Below are 15,816 nucleotides of genomic sequence, written 5' to 3' on the forward strand. Positions count from 1 at the left end.
AGACTTATTTCACAGCGTAGGCACGCACACACAATCAAGGCCCCGCCCCCAACGGTCCCTCCTTTCTCGTCAGCTCCTCCTATGCCGATGTTTATGCTAGTGGATTTAACTTGTTTAAATGTTTATTATTGTCGGTGTTAGAATAATTGTTTCTAAATTATCACAAAAGCTTTGTATTACATCGAGTTCCTGGCCGGGGGACGGGAGATGTCTTGGGGGCCTACCAGGAGGAAGGCTCGTAAAACTCCACTGGGACTTCAAAGCGGACGGATGGCAGGATCTGCCCAATTTCCAGACAAACTTTTTTTGAAGTATTTTACGAACCATTTTTGAACTATTTTATGGAACTCTTTTTGAACTATTTTACGACCTCTCCTTTTGAACTGTTTGGTAACCAAAGGCAAGGCTGTTTACGACCCACTTCCCTCTGGAAGCAGCTGTGGTCAGGTGGGGGGAGAAAGTCAAATAAAGGAGTGCAATCTTTGGGCAGAGCGTGGTGCAAGACTGTGCAGAGAGTACAGTGGCCGCGTCTCTCCTCAAAATTGAGTCCAAATTTAATTCTGTCTCTGTTTGATTCTTTGCTTCTTGTCTTGTTTAATAGATGTCATCAGTGTTTGAACCTGACAGTCAGACTATGATGGTTCTAGTTAATAATTTTTGCCATTTCTGATCATTTGTGAGGGCGCCAAAGGGACTTTTGTGTGTGCGCGCTTGTTGGCAGAGCAGTGCATACAGAAGACAGCAGCTTGTTGTTAATAAATAGAAAGTTTCTCCATCACCTCCTTGTTATGTTTGATATACAGTACTGTGTAGCACTTTGTATTGTGTTCAAAGTGTACAAACCTTCACTAAAACATGAACTTTTGTCGAGGCTGGAACACATTATTCATATCTACATTGTTCCTTTGGGAGAAATGTGCTTCACTATACGAACTTTTCGATTTACGAACCCTGTTCGAGAACCAGTCAAGTTCGTAAATGGAGGTCCCACTGTAAGTGGTAATGTACCTTCAAGGTGTGTCGGGTCACCACTGAGGGGCAATGGAAGGTAAGTTGTGGGGGCTGCTAAATGGACCGGAGGGTGGTCTGGAGCTGAGGGTGAGACTGCTGCTGCTCGTCCACAGGTACCCGCCTGGCACGGAGGGTCCATCAGAGCTGCCTGCTGACCTTGTTGGGGACACATGACTCATCTGGGATACCTGAGCCACTTACTCTTCCACATATTCTTCCTTGATCACCACCTGCTGCACGACTTCATCCTCAACCACTTGGTTGGCTTCCACGCCGGCCACCTCCACTTGCACCGCTTCTCCCGGCAGCTCCGGCGAGGGCGCGGGGTTTGTGATGAGGGTGCCGGCGTTGTCTGCGAGCGCTTCGGATATCAGCATCACCGGGTGACTCTTGGCCTTGTGGGCCGCCACAGAGTCCTTCTTCTCAAACTTCTTGCCGCAAATGGAGCAGGGGAACTGATAGGAGGCGTCGCCGTCGTGCTTCTTCATGTGCCAGTTGAGGGAGGCCTTCTGGCGACAGGTGAAGCCACAGACGTCACACCTGCGAGCGCAGGAAGTGGTTCAAATTTCACTTTTAACCAGCTCATTTTTGCTTTGGTACGGCGGTACTAACTGGATGGGCTTCTCTCCTGTGTGGATCATGCGATGCACAGCCAGATTGTAGGCGTTCTTGAAGGCACGAGTACAGAACTCGCAGACGTAGTCTCTCTGGTCTGAAAAGCACAATAGCAGAACTTAGGGAGTACTCACACGAGGCCACTTGCACCTGTGCAGTCATGCTTAGGCGCGGCCCAATCCAACGCTAAACGAAAAGGAACTTTACCATAGGGCTGGGCGATATATGGAATATACTGGATATATCGCAGGTTTGTCTCTGTGCCATACAGAAAATGACTATATTGTGATATTGGAGTATACGCTCTCACGCAGTTGCTTTTAGCTGCGGGCATTACACTGCATGCGTTTCCCACTCTTTCTTGTCTCTGCTTCTCACAGAGACATAAAACAAGCGCACCTTCTTACGTACGTCACATACGTGCAACGTCATACGCTCTCGCGGAGCAGAGAGGTAGCGGCATGGTAACGTTAGCCGTGGTGCGAGTGGTAATACGAGAGAGAGAGAGAAGGTGCGAATCTGGTAACAAATGGAGGAAGAATTAATTTCCAAGAAAAACAGCAGGGGGTCCATCGTCTGGCGGTGGTTTGGCTTCAAACGGGAATATGTTGAACAATTATGCGGCAAAAGCGTTGCTACAAAAAATAGCATTACTGCTAATATGTAGCATCATTTGAAAAGTCACCCGCTAGAGAGTGAAGAGTGCTTGAAACTCCGCATGTCAACATCTCCGCCCACAGAATGCTGAAGCAACCATTTCCACATCAACACCGTATGGAAAAAACTAGTCAACAACAAAAGGAGATAACGTCCGCAGGAACCTACCACATAGTGAAGGACATACACTATTTGATGTCCTATTATGCAGCTCATTTTTATTTGACACTTATTGAAATATCTTGTGTGACATCATGCACCAAAGTGCACTTTATTTCTTTTAAACTATTGTAGTGGCGTTCTGTACAAAAAGTGCACTTTATCTAGTGTTGTTTTGATATGTCATCTTAGTGACATCATGCACAAAAGTGCACTAATAGCTTGTTTTAAAATGTCTCTGACAATCTTGCACTTTCTGTTTTGGAAATGACATGAATGTTTGTGCCACTGCTTAATAACTGTTTCATAAATACACTTTTGCTAAATTGACTTAGTTGTGATTTCCCTCTCTGCATGAAAGTTTAAAATGAGCATATATTAATGCAGTATGAAGAAGAATGTTTTAATGTAGACACATAGAATCATCATACTGCTGTGATTATATGCATCAAGTGTTCATTCAAGGCTAAGGCAAATTATCCAGATATATATCATGTATCGTGACGTGGCCTAAAAATATCGAAATATTAATAAAAGGCCACATCGCCCAGCCCTACTTTACCAGCTTCGATAAATTGCCACGTCCGCGAGAGGGTTCACTTTGTGCATCGCTCGGAGCACGATTATTCGAGAGCAAAATTAAATAAACCACAATCTCTGTCTTGGTGAGCGGAGGCGGGACCGCTAACTTACTCATGCACGGACAGAGAGCCTCGCTAGTCGCTACTTGCCAGTGTTAGGGAATATTTCCCATCCTTAGAATTGGCCTTCATTCTGCTAGAAGAAGGTAAACACAATGAATGCACCGTGTTATCTATCCATGCACTCTCACACATATCGTAAATTCCACACTATACTCCACTAAATTTTTCCTACGCTTTGAATCCTGCTGATTATAAAACCGTGCGGCTAATATAGGGATTTTTCTTCGCCGACGACCATAATGCAAATAGTTTTAATAAAACAAAACAAGCAAAGACACAGTTATTGTTTGTGCTATGGCGCCATCTTTTGGACGAGTTTGCTCACTGTAGGTATTGTGGGTTGAAAACATACCTCCCAATTAAGGCCTTAAAGGCCTACTGAAAGCCACTACTAGCGACCACGCAGTCTGATAGTTTATACATCAGTGATGAAATCTTAACATTGCAACACATGCCAATACGGCCGGGTTAACTTATAAAGTGACATTTTAAATTTCCCGGGAAATATCCGGCTGAAACGTCGCGGTATGATGACGTATGCGCGTGACAAAGTCAGAGTATTGGAAGTTCTGGTACCCCGTAGAATCCTATACAAAAAGCTCTGTTTTCATTTCATAATTCCACAGTATTCTGGACATCTTTTGCAATTTGTTTAATGAACAATGAAGGCTGCAAAGAAGACAGTTGTAGGTGGGATCGGTGTATTAGCAGCGGACTACAGCAACACAACCAGGAGGACTTTGTTGGAGAGCAGACGCGCTAGCCGCCGACCTCACCTTGACTTCCTACGTCTCCGGGCCGCCAAACGCATCGGGTGAAGTCCTTCGTCCTTCCGCCGATCGCTGGAACGCAGGTGAGCACGGGTGTTGATGAGCAGATGAGGGCTGGCTGGCGTAGGTGGAGAGCTAATGTTTTTAGCATAGCTCTGTGCGGTCCGGTTGCTAAGTTAGCTTCAATGGCGTCGTTAGCACAGCATTGTTAACCTTCGCCAGCCTGGAAAGCATTAACCGTGTATTTACATGTCCACGGTTTAATAGTATTGTTGATTTTCTATCTATCCTTCCAGTCAGGGGTTTATTTTCTTTGTTTGTATATGCAGTTAAAGCACGATGCTATCACGTTAGCTCGTAGCTAAAGCATTTCGCCGATGTATTGTCGTGGAGATAAAAGGCACTGAATGTCCATTTCGCGTGCTCGACTCTCATTTTCAAGAGGATATAGTATCCCAGGTGGTTTAAAATACAAATCCGTGATCCACAATAGAAAAAGGAGAAAGTGTGGAATCCAATGAGTCAACTTGTACCTAAGTTACGGTCAGAGCGAAAAAAGATACGTCCTGCACTGCACTCTAGTCCTTCACTCTCACGTTCCTCGTCCACGAATCTTTCATCCTCGCTCAAATTAATGGGGTAATCGTCCGAATCGCTCTAGCTGCGTTGAAAACAATAGGAAAATATGAGGGAGTGAACAACTGACAACGTCACGCTACTTCCGGTAGGGGCAAGGTTTTTTTTTATCAGAGACCAAAAGTTGCGAACTTTATCGACGTTGTTCTCTACTAAATCCTTTCAGCAAAAATATGGCAATATCGCAAAATGATCAAGTATGACACATAGAATGGATCTGCTATTCCCGTTTAAATAAAAAAATTTCATTTCAGTAGGCCTTTAAACTGGAAGTAAAACCGTTGCATTGCGTTTCTGCTCGAGACAATTCTTCATTCGTCACTCCAAGCAACGTTTGTGAGATTTACAATATAACTAAAACTATTTCTACTTACTAAACCGTCCAATGTGTGATGTCTGTAGGACATGCATATTTGTACGTGCTATCGAGATGTACGGAAGCTAGCGTTGTTAGCATTAGCTAATATGCTAACACATTTACGAGTGTCTGTGTTAAGTTTCTTTTTGTATTGTTTCAGTAACGTAAATTCCCCAAAATGTCACCGTGGAGTTATTGAGTCTGTTTAGCTGATTGGAGAGCCATGACGATGACTTCTGTTTTGTTTGATCAGTCGTTTTACTGCCGTTTGGAAACAATTAAGGTATGTAAATAAACATTTATGAAATCTTTCTGTGTAAATAACTCATTTCACAACGTATATATTTGCGCCTTATAGTCCGGTGCGGCTCTAAAATTTAGTGGGTGCGGCTTTTTTACTGGTGTGTTCGATAGTCTGGAAAATATGGTAGTTGTGTGGCTTTTAGCCTCGTGATCAGCACACTGGCCTCCTATGTGTTGGCGGTGGCAGGGGGTCCGAACCAGCTGGCTTACACAAGCAACCCAGTGTGAGTACGCCCTTAACTAACCCAGCACAAGGTTTAATGTCCAAATGAGTACCTGTGTGTTGCTTGGCATGGCGAAATAGCTGCCTTTGTAGGCGGAAAAGCGTTCCACAATAGGGATGAGGGCACACGTACTTCTTTTTAAGCAAGTGCTGGTATTTGATGTGATGCTGGTGGAAATATGAGACAGCATTAGAAACTGAAGGTCAGGATCTATTCACACATGAACATATCTACTGAGCGTGTTGGGAAATACATCTGCTATGTGGGCAAAAGGATTGGGAATCATTTAGTGGTTGGGTTGGACCACTTGGATTTCATTGGATCCGAACTCTTCATCTTGAATTCTAAACATCCTATTTTGTGGAAGGCACAAATCATGGTCCATTAATGGCAAGGTTCTCATTTTGGAGAATATCTTGGAGAGGAGTAAACAAATTCTTATTATTTATTTTTTTATTTAGTATTAAAACGGAAGTACAACCCTTACATTCAAGCAAGGATTTTCATTAGAGTATATAATGATAAAGAAATGTAACTAAGACATACTTAGTAGTTAGTGTACAGCAGGGGTGTCCAAACCTTTTCCACCATTTTGATTTTGATTTTGTAAAATAAAATGCTAAAAACAGACATTTTAGATTTTAGATATTTTTCAGTTCTGTGTTGTAGGTGAATTAATATATTATTATTAATTAACATTTTAGCTTTTCTTAAATTTTTAGTTGTTTTTTCCCCTGTAAAAAAAAAAAGTGTTTAACTGCATAACCTAGTGTGTCAAAAATTCTGCCTGTACAAAAATATACATGAAAGTTACACATTAAACAGTGCTTATTATTGTTGTAATTTTCTAATTATTCATAAGTCAGTATCATTTTTATTTTTTAACAAACTAACTAATCAACTAACCAGTCTTTGTTTATATTTGTATTTTTTTTTCATTTCAAGAGCTTCAAATATTTTACATCAATGGTGTCTAAACTTTTTCCACCAAGGGCCGCATACTTAAAAGTCAAAGTATGCAGATGCAATTTTGATATTTTTATGTAAAAAAAATATGCTAAAACAGATGCATGAATATTTAATGGATAAACTTTGTCAGCTTTGTCTTATAGGTGTCTAAGTATATTATTATTATTATTATTTTGAACACGTCAACATTTTCTTATTACATTCTGATTTTTGGCTTTTTTCTTACATTTTTACTGTTGTTTTCCCCCCTGTAGGAACAGAATAACAACAATATTATGATTGTGTAACTGTATAACCTAGTGTCAAAAGTTATGCCTATAAAAATATTAATGTTCAGTTACACATTTACAAAGTGTTATTGTTGCTGTTGTAATTTATCAAATTATTAATTAATAAGACAGTTTTATTTTTATTTTTGAACTAATATTTGATTATATTTTTATTTAATTTTTATTTCCAGAGCTTCTAATATTTATCAGGAGTGTCTAAACTTTTTTTCATGAAAAGACAAAATATGCAAGAGACATTGTGACTTTTTTTTAATCTGAAAAAATGCTAAAACAGACATATATACACACATACACATATACATATTTAAAGACAAAACTTTGCGTCAGCTTTGTGTTATAGGTGACTAGGTATATTAATAATTATTAGTTGGAACATTTCAGATTTCTCTCTTTACATTCTAATATTTTTGCTCTTTTTTCTTAAATTTTTACTGGGTTTTTTTTCCACCTGTAAGAATATAATACTAATAATATTACAATTGTGTAACTGCATAAAATAGTGTGTCAAAAATTCCGGCCATACAAAAATATAAATGACAGTTACACATTTACAGCGTTTATTATTGTTGTTGTAATTTATCAAATTAATTCATAAGTTAGTATTATTTTTTATTTTTTTAACTAAGTAAACTTTGTTTTTATTTGATTTTGAGAGCTTCTAATATTTTAAATCATGGGTGTCTAAACTTTATCCACCAAGGGCCGGATGCTGAAAAGTCAAAGAATGCAGGGGGCCATTTTCATATATGTATACTGTATATATATATATATATATATATATATATATATATATATATATATATATATATATATATATATATATATATATATATATATATATATATATATATATATATATATGTATGTGTGGGAAAAAAATCACAAGACTATTTCATCTCTACAGGCCTGTTTCATGAGGGTTTCCTCAATCATCAGGAAAATCTACTGATGATTGAGGAAACCCTCATGAAACAGGCCTGTAGAGATGAAATAGTCTTGTGATTTTTTTCCCACACATACATATTACGCTCTACCACGGTATTGAGCACTATTTTTTTTTGATAATCCAATTAAGACATGTATATATATATATATATATATATATATATATATATATATATATATATATATATATATATATATATATTTATTTATTTAAATGCTAATAACAGATATTATATATATTTAAAAAACAAACGGTGTCAGCTTTGTGTTATAGGTGACTAGGTATATTAATAATTATTAGTTGGAACATTTCAGATTTTTCTGTTTACATTCTGATTTTTGTTGCTCTTTTTTCAAAATGTTTTACTGTAGTTTTTTTCCTCTGTAAGAATATAATAATAATAAAATTACATTTGTGGATCTGCATAACCTAGTGTATCAAAAATTCTACCTACATTTTAATGTTGAGTTACACATTCAACAGTGTTTATTATTGTGGTTGTAATGCATCCAATAAATTCATAAGTTAGTATTATTTTTATTTTTTTAACTAACTAACTAAACTTTGTTTATATTTTTCTTGTATTTATATTTCGAGAGCTTCAAATATTTTAAATCTTGGGTGTCTAAGCTTTTTCCACCAAGGGCCGCAGAGTTAAAAGTCAAAGAATGCATGGGCCATTTTGATATTTTTTATTAAATTTTTTTTTTTTTAAATGCTAAAAACAGATATTGTATATATTTAAAAAGAAAAGCTTTGTGTTATATGTGAGTAAGTATAATATTATTTTGAAATTTTCAACTTTTCCTCACTTCATTCCAATTGTTGCTGTATTTTCCTACATTTTCACTGTTATTTTTTTCTGACAATATGCGGTGGGCCGACAAAACTCGGTCTGCGGGCCTCAAATGGTCGCCGTGCCGCAGTCTGACGCTGCATGAGTGCTGCTTGCACAAAAACACGGCTTACAGCTTTCGAAGCAGTACTCTGACTACTATCTAATTTAATGTCTACAATGTTGTACCTTCAGAAGATCATAATAAAATGCTTGCCAAAATGTGGGCGTACTGGCCAATTATCACAATACTTTTGTCCTCACATGATAAATCATCCACAATAAATTGTCTTCACCTTTAGGTAGCGACGGTTCGCCAGAACGGTGCCGCATCCTTCGATTTCGCAGCGAACGTACTCCACTGGGGGCTTCTTCCTGCGTTGACAAAAAGCTTTGCCGTCAGTGTGGAGGTAGTAATATCGATATATTAACTTATACTTAGAAAAGAGGCCAAACCAATGAGAATGTGCCTTGCAAGACAACTTAGTTCATTTTCCACTATGGTTATGCGAAACACGATGAAGGTAAATGGGTTGTACTTGTATGGCGCTTTTCTACCTTCCGGGTACTCAAAGCGCTTTGACACTATTTCCACATTCACCCATTCACACACGCGGGAGCTGCCATGCAAGGCCCTTACCACGAACCCATCAGGAGCAAGGGTGAAGTGTCTTCACCACTCTCCCAACTGCGCCACGCCGTCCCCAAAGGTCATATTGTGATTACCCGTGTTGGTGGCACATTCTTGCTGTGTTCCGCAAATTTTACAGCGACAAGCCAATCTAATGTAGAATCCTCACTAGCAAGTGAGCGGCTAACGTCCCTCCACAGTGAGAGTCATTAATCTTTGCCGTAATAGCGGACAAAAAAACAGTTTGAATAAACTTCGTAGCTATCATTATCACTGGAGGATGAGGAATAGCTAAACATGCTCCACTACACACTGTAGATATGATAAGCCATGCTAACGGCTATACTAGAGCTATTGAATGTAAACAAGGGTGGGCGGATCGATACAAATAAACAGTATTGATACCAAGTAAGGGCCATGCTAACGGCTAAGCTAGAGTTATTGAATGTAAACAAGGGTGGGCGGATCGATACAAACTACAAAATTCCCGCAGAAATCTTGATGGGCCTGCTATCTGTGCCCCGGACCTCTGGCCGGGGGTCGTCGGAAGCCGCCGTACTTTGAAGATGGTGCCGAGTGCCAGAATCCATGAGTTTTAAGTGTAACTTTACTGTACACAATGAGCAACAGAGCTAGCCTTCCTTCAGATGGCCATCCAGCCAAAACCAAAAATAGGACGTAAACATTTTTTAGCCGGGGTTAAAGTGGACAAGTGTGTGGACAAAATCAGACATTATAGGCCTACTGAAAGCCACTACTAGCGACCACGCAGTCTGATAGTTTATATATCAATGATGAAATCTTAACAATGCAACACATGCCAATACGGCCGGGTTAACTTATAAAGACACATTTAAAATTTCCCGGGAAATATCCGGCTGAAACGTCGCAGTATGATGACGTATGCGCGTGACGAAGTCAGAGTAACGGAAGTTATGGTACCCCGTAGAATCCTATACAAAAAGCTCTGTTTTCATTTCATAATTCCACAGTATTCTGGACATCTTTTGCAATTTGTTTAATGAACAATGAAGGCTGCAAAGAAGACAGTTGTAGGTGGGATCGGTGTATTAGCAGCGGACTACAGCAACACAACCAGGAGGACTTTGTTGGAGAGCAGACGCGCTAGCCGCCGACATCACCTTGACTTCCTACGTCTCCGGGCCGGCAAACGCATCGGGTGAAGTCCTTCGTCCTTCTGCCGATCGCTGGAACGCAGGTGAGCACGGGTGTTGATGAGCAGATGAGGGCTGGCTGGCGTAGGTGGAGAGCTAATGTTTTTAGCATAGCTCTGTGCGGTCCGGTTGCTAAGTTGCTAAGTTAGCTTCAATAGCGTCGTTAGCACAGCATTGTTAACCTTCGCCAGCCTGGAAAGCATTAACCGTGTATTTACATGTCCACGGTTTAATAGTATTGTTGATTTTCTATCTATCCTTCCAGTCAGGGGTTTATTTCTTTTATTTCTATATGCAGTTAAAGCACGATGCTATCACGTTAGCTCGTAGCTAAAGCATTTCGCTGATGTATTGTCGTGGAGATAAAAGGCACTGAATGTCCATTTCGCGTGCTCGACTCTCATTTTCAAGAGGATATAGTATCCCAGGTGGTTTAAAATACAAATCCGTGATCCACAATAGAAAAAGGAGAGTGTGGAATCCAATGAGCCAGCTTGTACCTAAGTTACGGTCAGAGCGAAAAAAGATACGTCCATCACTGCCTCTCAAGTCCTTCACTGTAACGTTCCTCATCCACAAATCTTTCATCCTCGCTCAAATTAATGGGGTAATCGTCACTTTCTCGGTCCGAATCTCTCTCGCTCCATTGTAAACAACGGGGAATTGTGAGGAATACTAGCTCCTGTGACGTCACGCTACTTCCGCTACAGGCAAGGCTTTTTTTATCAGCGAGCAAAAGTTGCGAACTTTATCGTCGATTTTCTCTACTAAATCCTTTCAGCAAAAATATGGCAATATCGCGAAATGATCAAGTATGACACATAGAATGGACCTGCTATTCCCGTTTAAATAAATAAAAATCATTTCAGTAGGCCTTTAAGCCCCGAGCTACATGAAAGCATGGCTGAGCTACAAGAGGAGGTAATCTTGTCTTTTTTGGCGTTTGTCTCAGAGCAATCGTCCATTAAAAGGGTATGTACCCATTAAATTGGCCCATTTTTAAAATGTATTTGTGAACAGCGTCGCCATGGTAACACGAAATGTTCCCAACTTAAAATACCGCTGTCGGCGCAAGCGAGACCTTGCTGACGGTGTAACATACCGTATTTTTCCGAGTATAAGTCGCTCCGGAGTATAAGTCGCACCGGCCGGAAATGCATAATAAAGAAGGAAAAAAAACATATATAAGTCGCACTGGAGTATAAGTCGCATTTTTTGGGGGAAATTTATTTGATAAAAGCCAACAGCAAGAATAGACATTTGAAAGGCAATTTAAAATGTCTAAAGAATAGTGAACAACAGGTTGAATAAGTGTACGTTATATGAGGCATAAATAATAAGGATGTCCAATAATTGCATTAAAATGTAATATCGGAAATTATCGGTATCGGTTTTTTTTATTATCTGTATCGGGTTTTTTTGGGTTTTTTTTTTTTATTAAATCAACATAAAAAACACAAGATACACTTACAATTAGTGCACCAACCCAAAAAACCTCCCTCCCCCATTTCTTTCTGTTATTAATATTCTGCTTCCTACATTATATATCAATATATATCAATACAGTCTGCAAGGGATACAGTCCGTAAGCACACATGATTGTGCGTGCTGCTGCTCCACTAATAGTACTAACCTTTAACAGTTAATTTTACTCATTTTCATTAATTACTAGTTTCTATGTAACTGTTTTTATATTGTTTTACTTTCTATTTTATTCAAGAAAAGGTTTTTAATTTAGTTATATTATTTTATTATTTTTAAAAAAAAGTACCTTATCTTCACCATACATGGTTGTCCAAATTAGGCATAATAATGTGTTAATTCCACGACTGCATATATCGGTTGATATCGGTTGATATCGGTATCGGTAATTAAAGAGTTGGACAATATCGGATATCGGCAAAAAGCCATTATGGGACATCCCTAATAAATAACCAACTGAGAAGGTGCCTGGTATGTTAACGTAACATATTATGGTAAGAGTCATTCAAATAACTATAACATATAGAACATGCTATACGTTTACCAAACAATCTGTCACTCCTAATCGCTAAATCCCATGAAATCTTATACGTCTAGTCTCTTACGTGAATGAGATCAATAATATTATTTGATATTTTACGCTAATGTGTTCATCATTTCACACATAAATCGCTCCTGAGTATAAGTCGCACCCCCGGCCAAACTATGAAAAAAACTGCGACTTATAGTCCGAAAAATACGGTATGTGGGGGTTCGTTGGCTGGTTCGTCTCGCAATTAATCGTAAGAGAAACGTGCGGAACTATAATAATAAAAGTTGAAGTATGAGCAATAATAATATGGGCTGCTTGCGTTGCAGCAGGCCCATAATAAACAGTATTGATATTAAGTAAGGCAGAGAGATTAAACGATGCCGATATATATCAATAACGTTGAATTATCTCCGTCAATTTGTATTCATTGGTTTCTTTAAAAAGCAAGGGGAAAAAATTGTTAATCGAAATTTTGGTAAGAAAAATAATCAGAGGTTTTATTTTTAGGCCCCATTTCCCAGGAAAGTGCACTAATACTGCAAACACAATACACACTGTAGTTATGTAAACCAGTGGTACGTGAGATTTTTTAAAAATATTCTAAAAATAGCAACAATTCAAAAATCCTTTATAAATATAAATAAAAACTAGGGATGTCCGATAATGGCTTTTTGCCGATATCCGATATGCCGATATTGTCCAACTCTTTAATTACCGATACCGATATAAACCGATACCGATATCAACCGATATATACAGTCGTGCAATTAACACATTATTATGCCTAATTTGGACAACCAGGTACGGTGAAGCTAAGGTACTTTTTAAAAAAATGAATCAAATAAAATAAGATAAATAAATTAAAAACATTTTCTTGAATAAAAAAGAAAGTAAAACAATATAAAAACAGTTACATAGAAACTAGTAATTAATGAAAATTTGTAAAATTAACTGTTAAAGGTTAGTACTATTAGTGGACCAGCAGCACGCACGATCATGTGTGCTTACGGACTGTATCCCTTGCGGACTGTATTGATATATATTGATATATAATGTAGGAAGCAGAATATTAATAACAGAAAGAAACAACCCTTTTGTGTGAATGAGTGTAAATGGGGGAGGGAGGTTTTTTGGGTTGGTGCACTAATTGTAAGTGTATCTTGTGTTTTTTATGTGGATTTAATTTTAAAAAATAAAATAAAATAAAAAACCACCAAAAAACGATACTGATAATAAAAAAAACCGATACCGATAATTTCCATTATTACATTTTAACGCATTTATCGGCCGATAATATCGGCAGACCGATATTATCGGACATCTCTAATAAAAACCTATCTTTTTTTCCAAATAGTTCAAGAAAGATCACTACAAATGAGCAATATTTTGCACTGTTATACAATTTAATAAATCAGAAACTGATGACATAGTGCTGTATTTTACTTTATCTCTTTTTTTCAACCAAAAATGCTTTGCTCTGATTAGGGGGTACTTGAATTAAAAATAAAAATTCACAGCGGGGGTACATACATCACTGAAAAAAGGTTGAGAACCACTGATGTAAACAACTGTACCTTTTAGTCGGCCGCCTTGGGGTTTTAACATCTTTTTTCCGGCGCCCTTTCCTAATACAGACACAATAAACACACATAAGGTGAGACTATAACAAAAGCATTTTAATTAAGAGATGTAAAAAGACTAATTGATGTGCATCACATCTTCCCGGAACTTACTTCTTTGGACCTTTAGGATCTTCCGCCACTTCTTCTTGCAGCTTCACTTCCTCAACATTATTCGAACTTTCAGTCTTTATCTCCTCCATCTTCTTCACCTTGGAGCTCTCCAGTAGCTCCGTGCTCGTGAAGGGAATGACTCCCCGCTCCTCCTGCCTCTTTCTCGGCGTGACAGGTGCACCGGGGTCCGAGGTCTGATTTGCGGCCTTGTGGTTCACCAGCTTTTTTTTTTTTTTTGTCTTTTATTTCAATTCTAATATATTCCGTCGTCATTCCATCGCAGGTGAATCACTTTATTCCGTCTTTAACGCCGCAAAAACGCTAGAATGCTTGCTGGAAAACAGGAATAAAAGACAGACTGGTGACGGCAGGAGGGAGGCCTTCGTCCAAAGAGTGGGGCTTTTCTGCTAATGCGCCTAGTTCGTCTAAAACTACACACACAGGTTCAGCCACGATACACTAAAACTTTTCTTAAATTAACCGATACAATATTACAGAAATTAAAAACATCGTGTTTATTCTTAAAGCTGTAGGAAGTCTACCTTTCAGATTGGAGCCGCACAGCGGCCATTTTGGAGAATTGTGTTGCGTCCCCTTTAAGAGCCAAACGTAAACACAGCGTTCAGACGCTTTCGCGCAGACTCACAAATCATCTGGAGTGCGAGCAGTAGCGTCACCGTTCGTGTGGATGGCTTGTAGATCTGCGAAATGCAATGCGTAGTTGTCGCAGAGCATTGTGGGAAATGTGGTTCTACTGCTACAACTCAGCCTAGTTCAAGGGACTGCGCCTTCATACGATCTTTTCTTGTCATCGCTTACTTTAAAAAAAAAAACAATCATCAATGCTGACGTAGGAAATAGTCATAATGTATTGTATACATGTTATTTGTATTATATAAATTATGGCTGACAATTGATGTCAGAAGCCACTAGATGGCGGAATTGTTTGTAATGTAAAATACATCTGTACTAAAATACCAGGGGTGTCCAAAGTGCGGCCCCGGAGCCATTTGCGGCTAATTTTGTAAAGGCCCGCCGGACATTATAAAAATACTATTAAAAAAAACATAAAAAAGTGGAATCAAAGAGCAAACAGGTGCGATGTAACGAGAAAAAGTCCCAAAATCGACTCGCACAAAGCTTTTCTCGCTTTAAAACTTTTGCTGAAAAAAATGATCTTGACTTCAAATCAATGCTGAATTATTGACCTATTAAAGGCTCCAAATACTTGACATCAAATATTTCACTTTGAAATGTCTTTCTGGGAAACTATTGCATAGTTTGTGTTTTTGCCATATCAAAAACAAAACTTTTTTTTCACAAAAAGGGTTTAAATCATCTGTTTGATTTAAAACTAAATAAATAAAAACTTGTGATCGACGGATGGATCTAATAATAATAATAATAATAATAATAATGGATTAGATTTTATATTGCGGAACCCATCACAGAAGCACATCTAAGTTTTTAAAGTAAACAAAAAACAAACATTTTAATAAGTGAGGGCCCTTTTGGATTCCCAAGAATTTTAATCAGATTTTTTTTAATTGTCACTGCTCAAAAAATAACAACGACTTAAAATCAATGGTGTTATGAATTTTGGACATATTTAGGGCTCCAATTACTTCACATCAAATATTCCACATATTGTGTGTTTTTGCCATAAAAATAGTGTTGTTTTTTTTCTTTTTCTTAATAAAAACGGCATAAAAGCTGTTGTTTTTTTTAAACTTTTTTTTATTTGATATTGACAGATAGACCTGAAACTGATCTAGAAATTTAAGGG

The 15,816-nt window shown here is 38.3% G+C and overlaps 1 protein-coding gene across 2 annotated transcripts in view; it reads right to left on the bottom strand.

Moving 5' to 3' along the window:
* The window catches only part of LOC133633675 (E3 ubiquitin-protein ligase ZFP91-like), a 16,668-nt gene extending 1,844 nt beyond the window's left edge, over window positions 1-14,824 (bottom strand). Inside the window, exons 1-6 of one of the 2 annotated variants that reach the window (XR_009821807.1) lie at window positions 14,031-14,820; window positions 13,872-13,922; window positions 8,774-8,852; window positions 5,490-5,604; window positions 1,624-1,723; window positions 1,009-1,551 (exon numbers count right to left, since the gene is read on the bottom strand). Coding sequence is in view for 1 of the 2 variants with exons in the window: in XM_062026292.1 (XP_061882276.1) it covers window positions 1,213-1,551; window positions 1,624-1,723; window positions 5,490-5,604; window positions 8,774-8,852; window positions 13,872-13,922; window positions 14,031-14,119 (773 nt within the window). In the remaining variant the exon portion in view is untranslated. Of the gene's footprint in view, window positions 1-1,008; window positions 1,552-1,623; window positions 1,724-5,489; window positions 5,605-8,773; window positions 8,853-13,871; window positions 13,923-14,030 lie in introns of both variants that reach the window. The other variant, XM_062026292.1, reaches the window with a different exon arrangement.
* Between the last annotated feature and the right edge of the window lie 992 nt (window positions 14,825-15,816).

This window comes from Entelurus aequoreus, linkage group LG18 (assembly GCF_033978785.1).
Source record: "Entelurus aequoreus isolate RoL-2023_Sb linkage group LG18, RoL_Eaeq_v1.1, whole genome shotgun sequence".
Lineage (NCBI taxonomy): Eukaryota > Metazoa > Chordata > Actinopteri > Syngnathiformes > Syngnathidae > Entelurus > Entelurus aequoreus.